This window comes from Culex pipiens, chromosome 2, assembly GCF_016801865.2.
Source record: "Culex pipiens pallens isolate TS chromosome 2, TS_CPP_V2, whole genome shotgun sequence".
Taxonomy (NCBI): Eukaryota; Metazoa; Arthropoda; class Insecta; order Diptera; family Culicidae; genus Culex; species Culex pipiens.
Genome location: NC_068938.1, coordinates 152,795,341 through 152,816,900, shown reverse-complemented (window position 1 = coordinate 152,816,900; position 21,560 = coordinate 152,795,341). Strand labels below are relative to the sequence as shown.

The following is a 21,560-nucleotide window of genomic DNA, read 5'->3' as shown; positions in this document are numbered from 1 at the left end:
ACAGAAATGTAGTAGTTTGTCGTTAGCGTGTACATCACTGGCGCAACAGCTTTGGCAGGTTGTGCTCGTATTAATTTTGATTTTTGTCTGCTTTCACAATGTGGGTTGCAGGATTTAATTTTTAATAAATTATTAAATGAGTATTTACTATAAGACCGATATAATTCATAAATAAGAGTTAAGAGCGCAAAAAAGTGCGCACCTTAATAAATATTGCCTTGTTAGCTGACAGATTGCGCATTGAGTGCGAGTGCGCGCTAGCGAGCTGCGAGAGAGAACAATGAGCGAGAAAACAGCGAAGGTAAGGTTGTCAAACGAGTTGTCAAATCAGTTTTGTGGTTGATTTGTGTGGAATAAGACGTGTTGTTTATTAACTGCAAAATATCTCAAGAGTTTTTTTTTTTTGATTAGGTCCTATAAACATATGAAAGACAATAGTTTATTGAACCTTTAAAAAAAACTCGGGATCTGTGTTTTTGTTATAAAAGAAAGTCCCCGACCACGACCGTTTTAAATCAGCTTTATTCAATTTTACGTACAATTATTTTATGAAAAATATTGATGACCTTATTTTGGACTTTGAAAATTGAATAAAATTTATTTTTGCAATTCCGTCGTGAAACTACTTACTTTTCCTGTCATTCTTGAACGACGAAATAGCCTACTTTTCTGTACCAAAAATGGGTGCTGAAAAGTTGAACTTTTCAGCACTTGTTTCGAAAAGTAACACTTTTCAACATTTTTTGATTTAAACGATTTATTGACAAAGACAAGAAAAATTGACTTAAAATTTCACTCAATGGGTGTTTTTTGGAATTGCAAAAAATGTTGTATGGAACTCGTTGCAAAACTTGATTTTTTCAGCACTCGACGTATTTATCCAACTCGGTGAACCTCGTTGGATAAATGTACGACTCGTGCTGAAAAAATCCTCTTTTTGCAACTTGTTGCATAAACTACTATTAAGTATGTTATCCGTGTACACTCAAAATAATGTTCACCACGATACTGCATGAAAATTCCGGTGGCAGCCAATTTTTGGTCCAAAACAACGTTTCACATGAGTCATGCAACTATCACCCAAGGTTACTGTAACCTTGGCGCCTACTAACAGCACGTCTGCCAGGACTGCATGCAGACCGGCCACAAGGAAGGTTACTGCAGCTGCGTGCCCAAGAAGTCCAAGAACAAGCAGCAGACGAACGTCAACAGCCTGTATGCCGCCAACCGGGTCAACTCTACCTCGAAGCGTAAGTTCCTGACGGTGAGCATCAACGGTTCCCAAGCATCACTGCAGTTCGACACCGGCTCGGACATCACAGTGATCTCGCGGAAGCAGTGGTGCGACAACTTGGATTCACCGCCGCTGTCTCCCACCAAGCAGATTGCCAGAACAGCCTCTGGTAAGTCACTGTCCCTACTCGGTGAGCTCCGATGCCAAGTCACACTCGGAGGCGTCACCAGAACCGGAACTTTCTATGTGACTGACAAGCAGATCAACCTGTTCGGTCTCGACTGGATCGAGCTTTTTGAGCTGTGGGACACCCCGATGTCAGCAGTATGCAGCAGCGTCACTGGAAAGGTCAACCGCGTCAAGCAGCAGCGTTCTCTTGCAGTCAAATCGCAAGGGGAGGCAAACATGAAAACAGGTCTAGGTCCGACCGATGCAGCTTCCAGCCCGTCCGAATCCACGGCATGGCACGAAGAACATCTCCGCTGGTACTGTTCCCAATATCTCACCGCTTGAAGATGGCGAGCGATCTGGATCATACCAAGTCGCACCCTGTGCTGGTCTTAAGGGGGAGATGTTGCACACCCTGGACTAACGAAGCAACCCATTCAAGCAATCGAAGCAACCATCAATCAATTAAGCGATCATTCTACTTCTGACACTCGAACAAGCAAGAATCAAATAAATTTAGCTCTCACGAAATACAACATGTTCAAATCAAAGTTAGCTTTAATCGCCCGTTTGAAATCACTAAATTAATGTTGTTTTTCATTCCAGAATAACACTCAAAAAACACCGCTTGATCCACGCCGAAGATCGTGTTTATTTCCCCTGCAGTGTGTGCGAAAAGTCGCTGAAATCGATGGCAGCGCTGCGCGTGCATATGCGCATTCACACGCAGGAAAAGCCCCACGCTTGCCACATCTGCGGCCAGGGATTTGCGTACAAGTGCTTGGTTAAGCCGCACATCAAGAGGTGTCACTAGAGGATCATTTGGTTGATTGATACCTACTTGTTAATTATGTGTTAAAATAAACTGAATTGCCTGGCGAATTTCGGCAACAAACATAATTTTGCACGATATTTTTAAACATTGCTAAGAAATTGCTAACTCCTGTCAGTTGAGTTAACTGACTCACCCAAAAAAGCACGTTCTAAATAACTCAGTTTTCGTCAAAACCGAACCTACTCAGAAATAAATAAAGGGGTCATCTGTCAGATTTGAGTGAATTTCACTCAGATCTGGGTGAATATCACTCAGTTTTCGTGGAATTCTGAGTGAAATTCACCCAAATCTGACAATTGATTTTAACCGTGCTCTCAATGTTTACCTCACGAGGGGTCGAACAACTGTCCGATCAAGTCCGTAATCGCTCCATCGTAAACTTATGGTACGTTCGTTTGAAGAGCCGGAGCGGCACTGAGTGCCGCACTCGTCAGTGCCAGTTTTGGTTCAATCGAACGTCATTTGTCAGTGCGCGTGGAACTCGCATGAAACTGAAAAAATATCGAGTGCGGCACTAGAGTTTCAGTTCCAAGATGGCGGCGAAACTCGTGCGGAACTAGCGCGAGTTTCTTCAAACAAACACTTTGACAGCTCTGAGTGCGGCACTCAGTGTGGAACTAGCCATCAAACGAACGTACCATTAACAAGTATGACAGATTAGCAGTTTACTTTAAGCGTGCACAAATTCAGAACCAAAACAATCACAACGGAGAGCGGAAATCAGATACAAACTTTTTCAAAATTACCCCACAAATGCAATGGCTTCGAAAAAGAGAAATCATGCTTCGGCGTCGTCCAGCTCTGCAAAGAAAGTAAAAATCTCCCTGGAGGAATCCGCCCATGGGCGGGGTAAGTTCTAGGTTCATTTTTATTGAATATCTTTTCTATGTAACGTCGATTTCCCCGCAGTTGCCCGAACCGAAACCGGTTCCGCTTCGCTCCTGGAGTTTGTGGCCATTAAGGAGGAACCGATTGAGTTGCCACAGCCTGCCGTCGATCCCAGTCCCAAAAGGCATTCGAAAAAGTCCGTCGGAACGGCGAATCGCCTATCGGTTTGCGAGCTCTGCCTACGGAAGTGTCCTCCGTCGGTGGTTATCCAGTTTTCGGTTGGCAGAGGGACGAACCTGGGTGATGGTCTGGAAAAGGTGAGACAGACGTTGGGGATTCAGCTGGATCCGAGGCCGTTTAGCGTTTGCAGGACCTGCTGGCAGTTGGTGGAGATTGTGGCCACTTTTCGGGATGGCTGTCTGAAGGCGAGGGATTGCGGAGCTTGTCGGGGTGAAGGTGGCCAGGATGAGTGGTTTTCTGAGAGGACTTTGGAGGCGATGGAGCATGCTTTGGGAGTTGTGCAGAATAATTTGGATTACTTTTGTAAGGAGGAGGAGGTGAGGGAGGATTCGGACGAGAGTTCGTTCAATGATGACGAATTGGATGTTAAGGACGAAGAAGATGCTACTGCTGACGACGATGATGATCTTGACGAGGCAGCGGAATCTCAAACGGATCAAGAAGAGTACAACAAAGTTACTGAAAAGCTAGAAATCTCGATTGAGAGCCATCCGGAAGAAAGGTTTGTTCGTATTTTAAATCTTTTGAACCTTTTGTATGATATTACTTCGTTTCCAGTGCAATCACAGTGGCTAAATCTGAAAAAGAGCTACCAACTGGTCTGTAAGTATTCCGTATAAAGCTCAATCTATTCTGTAACATAACCATTTGGACTTCCATTCCAGCACTCCCCTCCCGGTGTTCGAGTGCACCAAGTGTGGCCGCCGGTTCGACTCCAAAATTGGTCACGGCGTGCACGTGCGCCGTTCCGAAAATGCTCCGGACGGAAGCTGCAAAAATTCCGTCCCCCTCGAGTCACCCCACTGCTGCACCGTCTGCCGGCTCTACTTCAAGGCGAAAGGTCTGCTTAAGAGCCACATGGACAAACATCTCGGCACCAAGTCGATAACCTGCCGGAAGGGCTGCGGCAAGATGTTCTTCACCGCGGCAGTGCAGCGCGTACACGAGTACGGCTGCGGAACCGAACCGGGCCAGCATCTCTGTCCCCAGTGTGGGCTCAACTTTGCCACAACCAGCCACATGACCCGGCACATGACTCAAGTTCACGGCGGCGAAGCTAAGTTTCCCTGCCAGGTGTGCGGCAAGCAGTTCAAAACTCGGGAAGCCATCACGCGCCACTTGAGCTACTCCCACTCGACGGAGAACACGCTGGCCTGCAAGCTGTGCGACAAGTGGTACAAAAATCCCGACTCGTTGCGGGTTCACATGCGACTGCATACGAACGAAATGCCCTACGGGTGCAACATCTGTGGGAAACGGTTCCGCTACGGGCACGCCGTGCGGCCGCACCAGTTGAGGGAGCACGGAGTGGGGCGAACGGAACAGGAAGTGGAAGCGGAAGCAGCTTGTGAGGAAGGTGAAGAGGCGGCGGAGAAGGGCGATGGGTGGGAATAGTTTCAAGGTTTAAAGCAGTAAAGTTAGTCCAGTGACTTAGAAAATATGAGTTTGATTTAATTTATTCAATAAAAAAAGATGCAAATTTGAACTTTGTTTCAAACAGTTCTTTCAGGTTATTGCCAATACTGTCAAAATGGCCATCATCATAACCAGTGAGTGCGTCAGCGGACCGAAGCGCAAGGGGAAGCCGGCGTGTCGATGCCGGTCGCTGGAACCAAAATCACCAGTTTTGAGATATATATAGATAAAAAAAAATCGGTTCTTCTTTCTGCAAATCAAAGCAAATGCACTAACAAAGCATTTCTTTTTATTTTTTCTTGTATTTATGAGGTAATTCCGAACCATTCGTCAAACATTTCAAAAATTAACATTGTTCCTCGATTTTCTCTGCAACCACCGGAAGTTCCAACGATATTATTTACTTGTTGAATAGATTCTTTTACGCTTTTTTTCTGGGATGAAGCTTCTTCAAATTCAGATCTAGAGTTGGGATGAAAGAACAATAATCACTGAACATCTAAATTATCCTTTGAAAATTTAAGAAAGAAAAAACCCCAAAAAAACGAACCAAATTTTCACTTTTCAAACACGATAAATTTTGCACTGCCTGTCAACCAAACAAGTCGCGCTTCGCAACGCCTACCGCGACCGAAGCTCCGCCCTCCGGCCAAACTTCGCTTGCGCGAGCCGAGCCGAACGCCAAACAAACCAGTCGTGCGCATGCGCGTAGCAACCGTAGCAACCCGACAACGTAGCAACCGTAGCAATAAACAACGCGAAAAGTTATAAATAGGGGTGGCTACCCAGCAACCGGCAATTGAGTCCAACTAATCATCATGAACGGAGGTATGCTGCTCAAATTTTTTCGATTCATTTTTCGTTCTTTTTTTCAGGCCCAAATGGACTCGAATTTCACTCCGGACCAAGTGCCGGATGTAGAAATGGCAAATATAAATAATAATTACCTCCAAGTGGCCACTGAGGCCACCGTTCAAGAATGGTTCGGAATGATAAACGAAATTCGCCGGAATTCGGTGCTTCCGGGGCCGAGATCGCTTACGGAACTAGCTTTCGCGGCGATTTCGGTCCCGGAACCACTAGCAGGTATCAGAATTCGTATTTTTGAACCATGTGTGGTGTTTCCGGGACCGCGATCGCTGGCGGAATTAGCCTACGATGCGATCCCGGTTCCGGAATCATCGTCGGGTGATTTGAGCAACTTTTTCGACCAATCTGCGGTGGGTCTGGAAACGGATCCACTTGCAGTTCCAAATTCAATGTGCAATTATTTCAATTCAAACCTTTCGGACGAATCTGTGGTGGATCCGACTCCGTCGGGTTCACTATCGGATGACCAAATTAACAGTGTAATTATTGATTTGGAACCAACTGCGGCAGTTCCCAATACGGAATTGCAAGCAGAACCAAATTTCAAAGTTAATGTAGATTGTAAATATTTTTGGTGTTACGATTGTCTCAGTCCCAGGAACAGTTTACCCTGGACCTTGAGACTGCGATATTCAAAATTTTCAATGATTTCTAGATATTTTTCTTTTATTTTCGTTTGTATTTTAGTTGTGTTTTTGTTTGTTTTTAGTTTCTTTTAGTTTAATTTTCTTCTCTTTAATTTTATTTTGGACCAACTTCAAAATTTTGTAGTGACCATTTAGTTTGTAGAAGCGACCTGAGTACAGTTTGTTTGGATATTTGGTTGATTTTTCACTTAAATTTGTGCATTTTTATACGATCTTTGAAAAATATTTGAAAAAGCTAAAGCCAACTTGGTACATTTTCTTTTATGCTTTCAAAAACAACCAATTTTGAGCTCTTTCTGTATGGTGTGAAACCCATATCAGACTATAAACGAAAATTTAAGTCAAAATTTAGTTGATTATCAAAATTAAAAGTTAAATTTTCTGTACGGTGTAAAACCCGTTATCAGACTGTAAACGATTTCATTTAGATTTTTCAAAAAAGAAAATCTTCCAATTTTGCTTGCAATCAAAATTTTAAAAATTTCGTATTGATCTGTGCAAATTTAAGTGAAAAATGGGCCTTCAAAATTTGTTAGGACTCTTTTTAGTAAGGAGTCCACATCAGAAAGCTCCCCTTTTAGTTAAGCGTTGAGCTTTTTGGTGTGGGGGTGTGTGGTGGGCCAGTGCTCAGGTCGCGAAGCAAATTCTTTTTATAGATTTTAATTTTGTTTGATCTGTACATTAAATTGAAAAAAAGTTTCTTTACAGAAATGAAGAAGCGACTTAAGTTCATCAGATCAATTTGAATCAATAACTGTTATTTACTGAGTTTTGTTTCCTAGTGTTGGAGTCGTCGATTTCACTCTCTGTTACCATACCTATAGGTATGGTAATGTTTTCGGTAAAGTCATTCCAAATTTTATGAAAATCCTACATCCAAGAATGGGTAAGAAACGGATAATTACTGCGCCCTCTACGGGCAAACAGTTGCTAGGGGAAATGGAAATGGTTAACGTCAAGAGGTGACGCATTGAGAGCTGCCCAAAATGGCGTTCTTAACTTAGTTTGGCGCAAAATGCACGTGCAACAAGATAGCACGAGCATGACGAATTGTAACGCCGATAACAAAATGTAAAATCCATTTAATTTAATTAACGAGACGAAACAAATTTTATTAATTATTAACAGCAACAATAAACCAATAATAGGTATTATGTTCTTCAAAACCAACTAGTTATGACCGATTTCCATTCAAAAATCCGCCAAACTTAATCCGCCTTCGACGCGTGACACTTCTCGAGGTGCGGCTTGACCAGACACTTGTACGCAAATCCTTGCGCACAAACCGGACAGCAAAACGGCTTCTCCTGCGTATGAATGCGCATGTGAACGCTCGCAGCGTAGCTGCTCTTGAAGCGCTTCGTACAAACACTGCACGGGAAGTTACGCTCCTCCGAGTGAACCGTTTGATGGCGGGTCAACCGTGACCTGGAAGAAGTTGTAATGTTTAGATTTTTTGCAATCAGGATAATTTGGAGAAGAAATGCATACTTTGTCTTGAACACCTTGCCGCAGACTTGGCACTCAAGCGGGACGGAGCCGCAGTTGTGCTCGTGGGTGATTCTGGCACGAGCCCCGTAGAAATGGGCGTCGCAGTTTGCCTTTCGACACTTGTACGGCTTGATGCCTTTGTGCTTGTTGAGATGATCTCGCAGCTGTAAGGGCCGGCTGAAATTCGCCTGGCAGATCGAACACGTGTGCCATTTTCGTTCCGCTACCGGTTGATTCTTGCAGAGATTGAAATGGTGCAGCATTGCTGGCTTTGTGTCAAAGACCCTCGCGCAATTTTTGCACGAATGTGTAACAATTTCCAGCTTCTCAACAATGTTTCCGTTTGATTCGTCCTTTGGTGACTCCACTGGTCCATACTCGTGCACCGCTTCCTCCTCCATGTCTATCTCCTGGGGAACTTCCGGGAGAGCCACGTGTTCATCTCCTTGAGAATCAGCTGGCTTCAGTAAGGCCTCCGTCACCTTCGTGGAACCGGTGAACACGACGAACATGTTCTGGCACGGACGGCAAACAAAGTACTGATCGTACTGTTCCAGTGGGTTATGCAGACCGCACAGGGGGCACTTCTTCTCCAAATTCGGAGCCACCTTCCGGGTCAACGATTTCTTCCCTTTGATTGGCTTTTCGGTCGGGTCGGGAATCTGATCGGTGGGTTCTAAAAAGCAATTGGGATGTGAGTTTTGATGTTCCGGATTAAAGTAAAGGGAAAACGAACCGTTGACCGGAACCGGAAGACTTGTTGGTAGAGTTTTGCCCCTTGTGAGAGCCATGGCCTTTTGACGTCGCAGTGCAGAAAGTTGTCTCTTTGTTTTAAAACCCATTTTTCTGTTTGCTGAGATTTGTTATTTAAAAGAAAACTTGTCTATTTTGGCAAAAATAATTATTTAAATATTTCTCGATTAAATTTTCAAAAGGTCCTATCTGCATAGAAAACCCATGAGGGATAGGTTGTTTTGAAAATTTAATCTAGATTTCTCGATTAAATTTTCAAAAGGTCCTATCTGCATAGGAAACCCATGAGGGATAGGTTGTTTTGAAAATTTAATCTAGATTTCTACTCGAAGAAAAACCTTTTCAAGGAATACACCGTTAAAAAATGTTACAAATTTGTCAAACAAACTATCGATTACTGATTCTGAGAACCATTTTTGGACCCCTCGCCCAATCAACATTGAGTGCACGTTAAAACGTTATGTCTATTTTTGTCAAAAATTATACCTAAACTTGCCTCAGTTCAGCTTAATCGTGCAGTATTTGTTTATATTACTTGATATTAAATACTCCCGCGCCGGAAGCAAAGATCGAACTTTGTGGCCGGAACAACCCCGTCGTTAATTAACCTGTGTTGGGAATCCCAACTTGGGAGCAGAAAAATTTCACTTTCACCAATAAAAAGGAACATTGTTTAAAAGTTAGTGCTTCGTTAGCAAAAAGGTTCAAAAATTAGATCACAGTCAAACCCCGTTCGTTTGACAACGATTGCGCTGAAATTAAACCTAATAATAAACGTGCAATATTTATTATTATTCCTATTGCCGGTAGTGAATTTGAACTTTGTGCGTAGAACAACTCCGTCATAAATTAATCCGTGTTTGAATCAATAAAAAGGACACTTCTTTCCCGACAAACCGGAATTAGATTAAATAGTGAGTGTAAAAGTTTGTATATATCAGCAAGAAGAATATTTCTGGAGCAACATTTGAAAGGGGCGGTACGACATTGCTCTTACGGCCTTTCGTCCCATTTAAACGCGTGTAATGAAAGGCCGTAAGAGCAATGTCGTACCGCCCCTTTCAAATGTTGCTCCAGATTTAAACAGGCTTCATATTAGATTACAGTAATACCCCGCTGGATGGGCAACGGCTCTAGTTTGACAGGATTGCGAAATGCCGAGAAAAGATCCGACTGCGCGGGCTAACCGGCCGCGTAAACGAAATAAGCGATCGCAAAGCCAACGAAAAGTGTGGAAAAAGAAGAAAGAAGCAGCGGCAAGTAAGTATGAGATTATATTAGGTATTTGTTCCTTTTTTGGGCCTAGTACCTATATTGGACCTACGTGGGCTCACAAATCTGTTTGCGAAATTGTGCATTCCGCAAACTTGCGCAAGGTTTTGGTCAGTGGGGTTCAAACTAAACGCTTAAATGGCCAAAGTGCCTCAAAAATTGTGATTAAAAAATAGTTTTTTTTAAATGTGTTAAATTCCATTTTAAATTCAAATGCAAAGCGCCAGCTGCTGTTAAGTCCGATCAAGCACATGTTTGCAGGGTGGCCACTCAAGTCGGGAAATCGGGAAATTCGGGAAAAAGTCTAGAATTAGCCAAAAACCACGAAAAATCGGGAAAAAGTTGGAATATGTGATTTATTGTTAAAAAGTCGAGAATCCCAAGCATAATTTAGAATTATTTTGTAACTCTTGAATAATTTTGTATGATTAAAAAATAATTTCTCTCACTTCAATTTAAATGTATGTAAGACTTTTTTCACTTTTTTGCCATTTTCTCAAAAAATCATCATCTTGATTTTTGGGCAGAATATCTATTTCTATCTATCAGGGTGGCCACTCAAGTCGGTAAATCGAGAAAGTCGGGAAAAAGTCGGGAATTCCCTAAAATCCGCCAAAAATCGGGAAAAAGTCAAGAATTAATGATTTTTTGTCAAAAAGTCGGGAAAAGTCAGGAATTCCAAGCATACTTGTTTGAATATTAATTTTAACTCTTGAATAATTTTGTAATATTTTGTACAATTTTCAATTCTGCTTTAGTAACTAACTTTAAATTTAAGGTTCTTTTCACTATTTCAATATATTTGAGTATGAAAAAGCTGTTTAAGGCATTGAAAATCTTAATAAATATTGGATGCAGTTGACACAGATTTTCATATTTTTTTATGAATCAAATGATCTCTATTAATTTCTGTTTATAAACAAGAGGTAAAGTTAAAGAAAAACTAAATAAAAAATTGTATAACTGACATCATTAAGTTATACCAAATATATTTTTTTCCATATTTTGCCCTTGAACTTTTTTTTTGTGAGTATGGGTAAATTACCTTCTAGAGATAAAGGTTGATTTTCAGCTTTCAGAAAACTTAAATATCGAATAAAATCCAAAATTAAAAAAAAAATTCGTTTGAAAACATAAAGAAAATATTGAAATTGCAAATAAAATAATCCATGATATTTTGAGTCATTGTAAAATTGTTTAAAAAAAATTCTCTTCGAAAATTTTGCTTAAACTAAGTGGGAAAAACAGGAATGAAATTTTAAATTCAGTTATCTTTAACTTTTTGCCATTTCCAGTTGAAACGAAGTATCCAAAACTATACGTTTGCCAATTTAAAAAAATAACATGAAAGTTATAAGTATTGTTGAACTTTCGACTTTTTTCAAGGACTAATTGTTTGTGTTTCTACTCTGAATCATAATAATAAATTTCCATTTTTAAAGTTTTTTTTTAATTTGTTGTTCAGATTCTGTGTTTACAAAAATTGACAATAGTTGGATTTTTGAAAATTAATTTAGAATTTCTTTTTCGGTGGTTGATATCCAGAGTTTTTTTTTTTAAAAAAAGGACCAATAAACTATTGTCTTTTATATGTTTATAGGACCTAATAAAAAAAACTCTAGATATTGACTTTTCTTATAGAGTTTTTTGGTTGAAATCATGAAATGCTTATTTGAGGTTCCTGGAAAAGTCTGGAAAAGGTCGGGAAAAAGTCGGGAATTTGAAAATGGGATTTGAGTGGTCACCCTGATACACCTGCAAGTGTAACGTCACACGCAAGGTCATACGTCGAAAAATGACCTGTCACATTTTGTAGATGGGCAATGTGTGTAAACATAACAAAATAAATTAACTAAGTGGTGCTAACAAGGAGATTCACAAAAAATCTTCAACTGACTGATTTTGTTCGAGAAATTCGGGAGCGATTTTCTTTTGAGTGTTTCGCCTCTTCTCTCTATCGTTGGTGAAGAAAGTTAGCAAGCAGGGATGTAATAATCGCAAACAAATCATTTTCGCTTGCTAGTTTTCTTCACCCGCGAAAGAGAGAGGAGGCAAAACATGCATTTGTCACATAAATTCAAAAAAAATGTGAGTCAAATGATTTTTATTTATTTTCGACTAAGATTGTCAAATAAAAATTACCTATCATCCAAATTTAAAGAACAAAAAAGCTGATGAGAAACCAATATTAAATAGAGCTTAACTTTAACGCTTAATATATGACACTGCTAAAATATCTGTAAAAATCGATTTCAATATGATTTTCACGTTTTTTTATGGTAAATGTTTTTAAATGTTAAACTTAGTTATTTCAAATTTTCGTTTTCTCAAATGTTTGAAAAAAAAATTTAAAAAAATGTTGAGTTGGGTCCTAGAATCGGGTACTAAAGCCCTATGTCAATTTTTATGTACAACGGTAAAAAACACGATTAAAAACCATTTCTTATCACTTTTTTCATTTTAATGCAAAAAAAATAAATTGAAAAGACAACATTTTTTCAATGGATCAACTATGGTCCCCTTGGAACGAGCTGTCAAGTAGGAGCTTTTCTGTCAAGAAGGACCGCGAGGTTAATTTTTCCAAATTGATTTAAAAATCCATTTTAAACTCTTTGTGGTCGTACAAAGGGTCATTGTACTCAGAAAAATAAGCTTTATCGCTGTGAACAATAATAATAGCTTCATTTTAGGACTCAATTAAGCTTAGATTAGATCTAGGGTTTTTTTCTCAAAATTTATTTTCCCTAAAAGAACACCCAGTTAGCAAAATCTAAACGCAGAAATATGTATCCTCCCTGCAAAGGCTAATGAATTGATCTCAGTTGAAAGGTTCTCCAAATCTCTGAATTGCAAATGTAACATCCTGGAACAGAACTGTTAAATTCTAATAAAAACACAATTGAATTGAATTGAATTAAGCTTAGATTTCTGATATTATTGTTCGCAACGATAAAGAGTATTTTTCTGACCAAAATGACCTAACGACCACAAAGTGACATTGAATTTTTTAAATCAATTTTGAAATGGTCCTACTTGACAATTCGTTCCAAGGGGACCATAGTTGATCCTAGTGCGTCCATCCCGGGAATTCCCGGGACAAAAATCCCGGGATTTTTCCAAAACCGGGAATTCCCGAATCCCGGGATTTTCTATCATTTGTCCCGGGAATTCCCGAAATTGAAAAAAAAAAAACATATTTTGGTCTGGAAATTCAGATTTGGTTGTGAAAATAGTAGAACAATAAAATCAATGAAAAATTTGAATTCAGCAAATATCAGCATTAAATTGGCTTTTTAGGAAATAATATTATAATTTTAATTAACAGGTCCGCAAAATGCCTAGTGCTTTAAATTTTTTCTCTTTTATTTTATTTTTTTAAAGACTTCTTCTATATATATATAAAAAATTTCGATGGTTTTGTTCGAATGCGAATCAGTTCAATACGGAGCGTCGGATCGAGGTGCTCTTTGTTGCGTTGGGTTCGTTTAAGTCCAAGGAAGGTTCTTACGCCAAAAAGTTACAACTTTGGCCACTCTGGAACCGATTCCGGAAAATCTGCCGATTGTATGGGAAAAGTTACGTATAATCAAATTTTGATCACAGGAGGCTGAATAAGCAAAAGAGCTAAAAACGTCAACAATCGAAAAAAAGGCAGAACGAAGTTTGTCGGGTAAAGCTTGTTTACGTATATTTTCGATTTAAAATTAAAAAAAAAACAATCTCATATCAAATTATTTATAATCAAAAACTGGCATCTAGGGCAAATAAGTACAAATGTAACGAATAAAGACAGCTATTAAAGCAAAAAATAATTTCATGACGTTTTGGATGACTTCGGTTAAAACAGGAACAGAACAAAACAATTTGTACTTCTAAATGTATTGCTCTAAAATCTCCTGTACCTATTTAGACTGTAATTCTGATTTTCCCTCGGTTGGTGGTAGTAATTTTGTTTTTTAGATTTGAAATAAATTTTTTAAGCTGTTTAAGTCATGTCATATAAAAATATATATATAAAAAAATATAAAAGAGTTATACTTTTTTTGAATAGGTCCTATAAACAAATGGAAGATAAAAGCTTATTGGACCTTTTTTTATAAAAACTCAAGAATTATGTAATTTGATTCGCAAATCAAAAAAAAATTAATCATACTGGAATTAAAAATAGTAGTTGATATAAAATCCTAAACACCACAAAGACAAAAAAAAATTCTTTTAGGCTATTTTAAAACTGTCGTCTTTGTTTAGATTGAAGTGAGGATTATCACCATTTGATATTATTAAGCTAATTCTATGATTTTAAGCTTGAAAACATAACAAAAATATAATGAAACATAGATTTTATTACTGATTCAAAAATTTCCCGGGATCCCGGGAATTCCCGGGATTCCAAAAATATTTTTCCCGTTTCCCGGGAAATTCAAAACCCGGGAAAATTGGACGCCCTAGTTGATCCATCGAAAAAATGTTGTCTTGCAAATTTATTTTTTTCATAAAAATTAAGAAAAAAAGTGATCAGAAATGGTTTTTAGTCGTGTTTTATCGTTAAAATTTAAGTAAAAAAAAATCTTTTAATCACATTTATTGAAAATCAAGTTCGTTTCCAAGAACACTAGATGTCACCAGAAAAAGGCAGCTTCTTAAGTATGGATTTGGGTTAATTATTTTTATTATTATGGTTTCTCCGTACGTTACATAGAATCAATACTCCCAAGTACACCCTAGATATGATTACTTCCGTGGGTCTGCTCCAAGTGCGACTTGAGAATGCACTTGTACGTGAAACCCTGCCCACAGATGGAACACTGGAACGGTTTTTCCTGGGTGTGAATCCGCATATGCACCTTCACGGTCCACGAGGACTTGAACGCCTTTCCGCACACCTCGCAAGGGTAGTTCCGCGCATCCGAATGGACCGTCATGTGTTTTAGGAGGGCTTTCCTGAAATGTTGAAGGAAGTTTGGATTAATTTTAATTAATGTTGAGATTCGTGGTTGACCTCACCTTGCTTTGAACATCTTCCCGCACACCTCGCACGGAATTTTGGCCTCGCCGTGGATGTACGCCATGTGCGACCCGAGCGAGTTTTCCGACTTGAGCTGGACGCCGCACAACGTGCAGATTGTGGTTTCGTTCGAGCAGTGCTTCTCGTGCGATCGCCGAGCCAGCTCGGTGTAGAACGTCTTTTTGCAAACCTTGCGGCAGCTGAACCGCTTCACGCCCCGGTGCTTGTTGAGGTGGTCCCGCATCAGCCAGTGGCTGGTGAAGTCGGCCGAGCAGATGGGGCAGGTGTGCAAGGTGGCTTCCCGGACGGCGGCGTCCGGTTTGCACAGCTTGACGTGGTAGCAGTAGCCGATCTTGGAGTCAAACCTGCGCTGACACTTTTCGCACGTGTACACCGTGATTTTGAGCTTTGGCGCCGGAACTCCGTCGGTTTCGGTTGCGTCCCTGCAAGGATTGGGCATTTGTAACGATTATTTTTATAACTTAAGTTACTCACAATCTCTGAAAAGAGTCCTCCAAAAACTGCTTCACATAATCTTCTCCGATGTTTGCAGAGTCCTTCGCAGAACTATCCTGAATTTCAGGCTCGGCTGCCTCAAAATCGTCCCCTTTGTAATCCACATCCTCCTGATCCTCCTCTACGTTGTCATCCTCGCTCGCTTCCATGCGGCCAACATACTCTCGAATAATATCCGCCGTTCGTTCAAGACCCTTCGTCGTTTTGTTACTAAACCAATCTTCCGACCCCTCATCATCCACACCCTTATCCTTGAACCACTCCTTCGCCTTCAGACAGCAAACCTTAAACTCCCCCAGCAGCTCCACCAGCTTCAAGCAAGGTCTACAAACGATCCCACTCCGCAGCTCCAACTCCATCCCCAAAATCTCGGCAAACTTCCCCTCCACTGCGTCCTCCGCCAAACTCCCCGGACAGCTCCGCCGACACAAGTCACAGTCCCGCGCGTCCCCACCCAGCAGCATCTTCTGCAACGCCTTCCTGCCGTTCTTGCTCCCCTTGGGTCGTCCCCGGCGTTTCGCACCCTCCGGCACGGCCACATACTCAATCTCCTCCGGTTTCACTCCCGACTCGAGCAGTGAGTCGACGTGGAAGCTGGGCAGCGGGTTGTACGTGCTCGACGAGAGGTTCTCCGTGTTGGGTTCCACCTTGATGGTCATTCGCTCCGGGAGGACGGTCTGGTCGGCGTGATGTTGGTGGGAGGATTGCTCGAGCCATTCTTCTTCTGAGAAGCGAAAAAGGTGCCACATAAACAAAAGGGTTGAGTTATAAGTAATTTTTTGAACTAACCAGAATTAGTTGGGATTTTGTCGTGTGGCAGTGGATCGTTCCAGCTTCTTTGGGGGAGGTCGCTTCCGGAAGAGTCAAAAGACATTTTTGTTGCTCAAAATTTGAAAATTTTGTTTACGATTTTCTTGGAAGTCGAAAATTTTTAAACTGACAGTTCTTTTTAATCAAATCAAAACAATCACACGCTGAAGAGAAATGTGTCATTTTTGGCTTAAATTTGTACACCCTCCTATAAATTTGCCATAAAATGTTGTCAAGGCGAGAGTATTAAAAAATTACGAAACTTTCTTGAAGTATCTGAAATTTTAAAAATATGTGTGTGTATTTCACTACCCTTTACCAAAGGCTTATTCCAAATACCCAAAAAGCAAAATAGACATAATTGGGTACTAAAGCCCTATGTCAATTTTTATGTACAACGGTAAAAAACACAATTAAAAACCATTTCTGATCACTTTTTTTCATTTTATTGCAAAAAAAATTTGACATGACAACATTTTTTCGATGGATCAACTATGGTCTCTTTGGAACGAGCTGTCAAGTAGGAGCTTTTCTGTCAGGAAGGACCGCGAGGTTAATTTTTCAAAATTTGTTTAAAAATCCATTTTAAGGCTAGTACGCTGATCGGAAGGAAAGGGGTCAAGAAACAGCTTTACGAACAGCAGAACAAAGGAGAGGGAGCGTTCTCTTGGGGCTTTTCTTCACCCTCTCTGGCTTGCTTTCGCTGCCGCTGCTCTGCCGTTCTACGCATAATTGTCCCATGTTCAAAAAAGTGCAACTGAGAAAAACGCGATTGAAATTTTTCGATCGATTTCTGTGTTTCTACGCATAATTGTCCCGTGGGTTCTTATTCGTCCTATGTGTCCCCAATCGCCCCAGTTAGTAGTTTATCACTCTTATTTATGATCCTCTTGCTATACAGTATGTAAACAAGACTCAATGCTTCGTATAACTAATGATTCCGTGAAAGAAAATACTTGGTGGGACAATTATGCGTAGAAGTGTAACGATGGGACAAACAGACTTGGTGTTGTTTTTGATGAGTTTCCGAACAAAGTACTAGATTTTATGGGTTTTTCGAAAAGTATACGACAAACTAAACTTAAAAATGTCAAAAGGTCAAAATCGTCAAAAAATGACATGGGACAATTATGCTTAGAACGGCAGTGCCGCTGCTGCCCATTTGATTTTTTTCTTGACCGGTTTCTTCCGAAGTGTGTATACCGCTTTAAACTCTTTGTGGTCGTATGCAGAAAAATAAGCTTTATCGCTGTAAATAATAATATCAGCAATCTAAGCTTCATTTTAGGACCCAATTGGCTACAAGATTGGCGATCAAACCTTGACTCAGAGACCGCCTATTTCCACTCTACATGTAGCGTGGACTATATTGTTGTCATAGTTACGCAAAGTTTGTTATTATTCAATCATATCGTCTTTCTTTCTAGAGTGGCATTCAAACTCTGTTGTTGGTCTCGTGGCGCAGGGGTAGCGGCTTCGGCTGCCGATCCCGATGATGCTATGAGACGCGGGTTCGATTCCCGCCTTATCCACTGAGCTTCTATCGGATGGTGAAGTAAAACGTCGGTCCCGGTTTCTCCTGTCTCGTCAGAGGCGCTGGAGCAGAAATCCCACGTTAGAGGAAGGCCATGCCCCAGGGGGCGTAGTGCCAATAGTTTCGTTTCGTTTCGTTTTTTTTGTTTACCAAAAATTGTCGTTTTTTTTTAAAGGAAACTAGTGATGGCTCGGTCAGTCGGCCGCACCAAGAAGCGGAACAAAAAGTCTAAATCGGCGCGTAAATGGCATGCACGGAAAAAAGCCCTTTTGGCAAATCACGTGGCTGAGCATACCGAGGAGCATGCGTCTTGGTTACAGATTGTCAAGGCAAACAGATTGGCCAATGTTTCTGGACACCGAACGTGCTGGACACCAACCGCCCTTTACGCCCAGCAAAACTGGCAGTGTTGCAAGCGCAAAACATACGTTGCCAGTGCCGATTTAACTGCGCACTGTAAAAAAGTACAAAAACTGCAGACATAAAATGGAAATAAAGTAATTATTGTTTTTATGTAAAACTTTACCGCAATGTACGTTTAAAAGTTAGTGTATGTTTTTGAGGTCATTTTTATCAATTTATTTGCAAAATAAACTACTAAAGTTGGGATTATCAAGCACACAGCACACATGGAGTTAAAAAAAGAAGTTGTCTTTATAGCTGTTGGTCATCGTGTCGCCAACTACTTATTGCTACCAACCAGCAACCTATGGATTACAGAGACAGAGTTAAATAAACTTGACAATAATCATACAAATATATAACTGAAAATTCTATAATAATCCGAAATTTTGAAATTCAACATTACAAACAATTTAAAAATAAAATTCGAAAATTCGAGAATTGAAAAATAAATTTTATATTTAAAACCTGAAAAATTTCAGAAATTATAAGTCGAAATTTCAAAAGTGAATTATTGAAATTCGAAAATACAAATTGACGAAAACCATTCAAAACTCTATTTTTCCCAAATTCAAAAAAAAAAAACCAGAATAAAAAATTAGGAATTTAGGAATTTTATAAATTTTAGGATTTAAGAATTAAAAAAGTTACAAAATTGAAATTGATTTAAAAATTTAGAAATTGAAAAACATCAAGTTAAAAAATTAAGAATTCAATTATTGAAGAATGTATAATTTTAAGAATTGAGGAATTTAAGAATTAAGAAATTTAAGAATTTAAAAATTTATGAATTGAAGAATTTAAAAATTTAAGAATTTAAGGATTTAAGAATTTATGAATTGAAGAATTTAAGAATTTAAGAATTTAAGAATTTAAGAATTTAAGAATTTAAGAATTGAGGAATTTAAGAATTGAAGAATTTAAGAGTTTAAGAATTTATTAATTTAAGAATTCAAGATTTTTTTCAATCTCTTTATTGTTTCCAGAACTCCAACATGTTTCGGACGACTTCGTCGCGAACAACCTACTTGAGGAGTTTCCAAAACCCGAACCGTTTCCAGAGACCGACGAGGTTCCTGAGTGTCTCGTCATCCCAGTTTTCCCCCAGATCACCAATGACCCCAAACCGGAGATCCCACCTAGGAAGAAACCCGCCGTCAGCGTCCAACGCAAGCGTGTCCCCAAGGTTGACCGTTCCGCCTTTTGCGAACTTTGCCTGCGCAAATGGCCTCCGGGACAGGCGGTGCGCTTCTCGTCCAGACCTAGCTGGGGCAGCTTGGACCCCGTCGATGGTAAGCGGAAGGTGGTTCGATGTTTAGGTATCGAGGTGGAGTTGGATGGGCGGTCGATTTGCGCTAGCTGCTGGAAGATGGTGGAGATGTGGGTGGATTTTCGGGAGAGTTGCCTGAAGGCCCGGGGGTGGATGGACCGGTATGATTGTGGGTTGTTGGGGGAGGTTGAAGGAAAGGACAATTGGATCTCGGAGGAGACGGTGGAATCGCTGGACATTACACACTTGATGGTGAGGAATCATATTGACCGGATCAACGGGGCGAAGGAAGGGGCAACAAGTAATCAGTTGGTTGAGGACGTGGTTGAAGATCTGGAGTTGGCGTTCGAGGTTGGAGAGGTGAAGCTTGAACTAGATGAACCGCAGGAAGAGGTTGAGCTTTTCAACAAAGAAGCCGCAATGGACGAGACTACATACGATAATGTAGAACCTGCTGAAGAACCTACCGACTCCGTAATTACGGAACCAATCCAGATCCAGGTCTTCACGTGTGCGCAATGCTCGATGAAGTTCGACAGGCGGCACAGCTACAGCATCCACGTGAATCGCTGCAAAGATAAGACGCTGAACCCAAACCTGTTCAGTTGCCATATTTGCGGCGTAAGCTTCAAGGAAAACTTCAACCTCAAGTTCCACATGAACCGTCACCGGGGCATCAAACCGTACAGCTGCCGGGTGAAATGCGATGCCAGCTTTTACTCCTATCACGTCAGACGGAATCACGAGCTCAGATGTGGCGCCGATCCGCTCGTTTGCATTACGTGTGGAGCTCTCAAGAAAACCAAGGAAGAGCTGGAAACTCACATGCGGGTGCACGCCGAACCGACCGTTCCGTGTGAAACGTGTGGCAAACTGTTCCGGACGATGCGTGCACAGCGGAAGCATCAGTCGGCGCATTCGGATGAGCGGAAGTTTCGCTGCAAGGTGTGTGGGAAGGGCTTCAAGTCGTCGACTGCGCTGAACGTGCACCAGCGGATTCACACCCAGGAGAAGCCGTACCCGTGCCAGATTTGCGGGCAGGGCTTCGCGTACAAGTGTTTGGTGAAGCCGCACGTGATGAAGTGTCACGCTGGGGGGTTGGACTAAGAGGATGGAGATGGCGGAGTTTTCAACTGACTCAATTAAATTAAACTCTATAAACTGGTGAGGAAAGGCTTTTTTTTTGTTGATCAATCAGATTTCAATTTATTTCATGTTGAAAGAAAGTCCCTGATTTTGCCATGGCAAAGTCCAGTACGCAGCTCGCAAGTAACGTAAAACTCCATACATATAACAAAACGGGTCACGAAAAGTAGCGATTTACGTTTCTTTGTATTCGATATACAATGATATAGAACATCCAGAATTGCCGAATCTCAAACGCAGAATCTTAGAACTGCCGAAAATTAATGTTTATGTTAATTAATGTTAATTAATGCTAGTAATGTAAAAAAGAGAAAAATCCTAAGAAAAATCATTAAATTTTTTGAAACATTCAGAAATTTTAAAGTTAACGAGATCAAAAATTCTAAAATTAAGCAATTCAGAAATCTAAGATTAGAAAAATGAAAGACTCAAAAAAAGAAAAAAAAATTATCTTAGATTCTGAAATTCAGCAATAACTTTTCAATAGGGCGTAAACATGCATATTTTTGCCCAAGGTATTTCGACCTATTGAAGGTTATTGCGGAGTTCAAAAATTTAAAGACTTAAAAAATTCAAAAAAATAAAATTCCGAATTCAAAAATGTAACATCAAAAACTATTTTTTAAACTCAGAAATTTAAAAGAATTTTAAACTTTAAATAATTAAAAAAATAAAAATCATGCATTCAAAAATTCTGAAAGTTAAAAATGAAAAAAAATCTAAGGATTTTAAAATTTAATACTCGAAAACTTCGTCTCAATTTCACACCAATAAATCCAATCACGAAATTATTATTTTTCTCAAAATTCAAGCTAAGTACCTACGGTGATCGGAAGGTGCGCATTCTTTTAGTGGCTCGCTCAAGAAAAGGTTGAGGTTACTGGGGAAAAAAATTAAAGAGATTAAAATAAATCAAAAATTTAAAAACTTCGATTCAATAATACAAAAGTTTTATAATTAACATTTTATTAATTCCAACTTTCCAAATTTCTAAAATTTTAAATTCAAAGATTTACAAATTAAAAATTTTAAAATCAAACTTTTGAAAAAAAATATTTCCAGCTGAATTTGATTGATTATGGAGAAATGATCAGAGATCAACATTTTCATCCATATTTTTTCT

General features: G+C 40.0%; 5 protein-coding genes across 5 annotated transcripts; 3 read left to right on the top strand and 2 right to left on the bottom strand.

Moving 5' to 3' along the window:
* Nucleotides 1-1,930: 1,930 nt before the first annotated feature.
* On the top strand, nt 1,931-2,302 carry LOC128092958 (protein krueppel-like). The gene is made up of 2 exons (XM_052708198.1): nt 1,931-1,953; nt 2,009-2,302. Exons 1-2 carry the CDS (start codon nt 1,940-1,942, stop codon nt 2,214-2,216), a joined length of 222 nt encoding a protein of 73 aa, XP_052564158.1. The 5' UTR covers nt 1,931-1,939; the 3' UTR covers nt 2,217-2,302.
* A 617-nt stretch (nt 2,303-2,919) lies between these two features.
* Nucleotides 2,920-4,803, top strand: LOC120422177 (zinc finger protein 120-like). Its single transcript, XM_039585552.2, has 4 exons — nt 2,920-3,086; nt 3,147-3,807; nt 3,864-3,908; nt 3,971-4,803. The coding sequence occupies exons 1-4, from the start codon at nt 2,996-2,998 to the stop codon at nt 4,698-4,700; spliced, it is 1,527 nt and encodes a 508-aa protein (XP_039441486.1). The 5' UTR covers nt 2,920-2,995; the 3' UTR covers nt 4,701-4,803.
* A 2,506-nt stretch (nt 4,804-7,309) lies between these two features.
* On the bottom strand, nt 7,310-8,625 carry LOC120422171 (zinc finger protein 420-like). Its single transcript, XM_039585548.2, has 3 exons — nt 8,466-8,625; nt 7,730-8,405; nt 7,310-7,666 (listed from the first exon to the last, which is right to left on the bottom strand). Exons 1-3 carry the CDS (start codon nt 8,569-8,571, stop codon nt 7,447-7,449), a joined length of 1,002 nt encoding a protein of 333 aa, XP_039441482.1. The 5' UTR covers nt 8,572-8,625; the 3' UTR covers nt 7,310-7,446.
* Nucleotides 8,626-8,991: 366 nt separating this feature from the next.
* On the top strand, nt 8,992-20,469 carry LOC128092778 (zinc finger and BTB domain-containing protein 49-like). The gene is made up of 3 exons (XM_052707376.1): nt 8,992-9,396; nt 9,582-9,742; nt 19,008-20,469. Exons 2-3 carry the CDS (start codon nt 9,637-9,639, stop codon nt 20,396-20,398), a joined length of 1,497 nt encoding a protein of 498 aa, XP_052563336.1. The 5' UTR covers nt 8,992-9,396; nt 9,582-9,636; the 3' UTR covers nt 20,399-20,469.
* Nucleotides 14,394-16,241, bottom strand: LOC128092779 (zinc finger and BTB domain-containing protein 49-like). The gene is made up of 4 exons (XM_052707377.1): nt 16,065-16,241; nt 15,255-15,999; nt 14,759-15,202; nt 14,394-14,695 (listed from the first exon to the last, which is right to left on the bottom strand). Exons 1-4 carry the CDS (start codon nt 16,147-16,149, stop codon nt 14,476-14,478), a joined length of 1,494 nt encoding a protein of 497 aa, XP_052563337.1. The 5' UTR covers nt 16,150-16,241; the 3' UTR covers nt 14,394-14,475.
* Nucleotides 20,470-21,560: the final 1,091 nt, after the last annotated feature.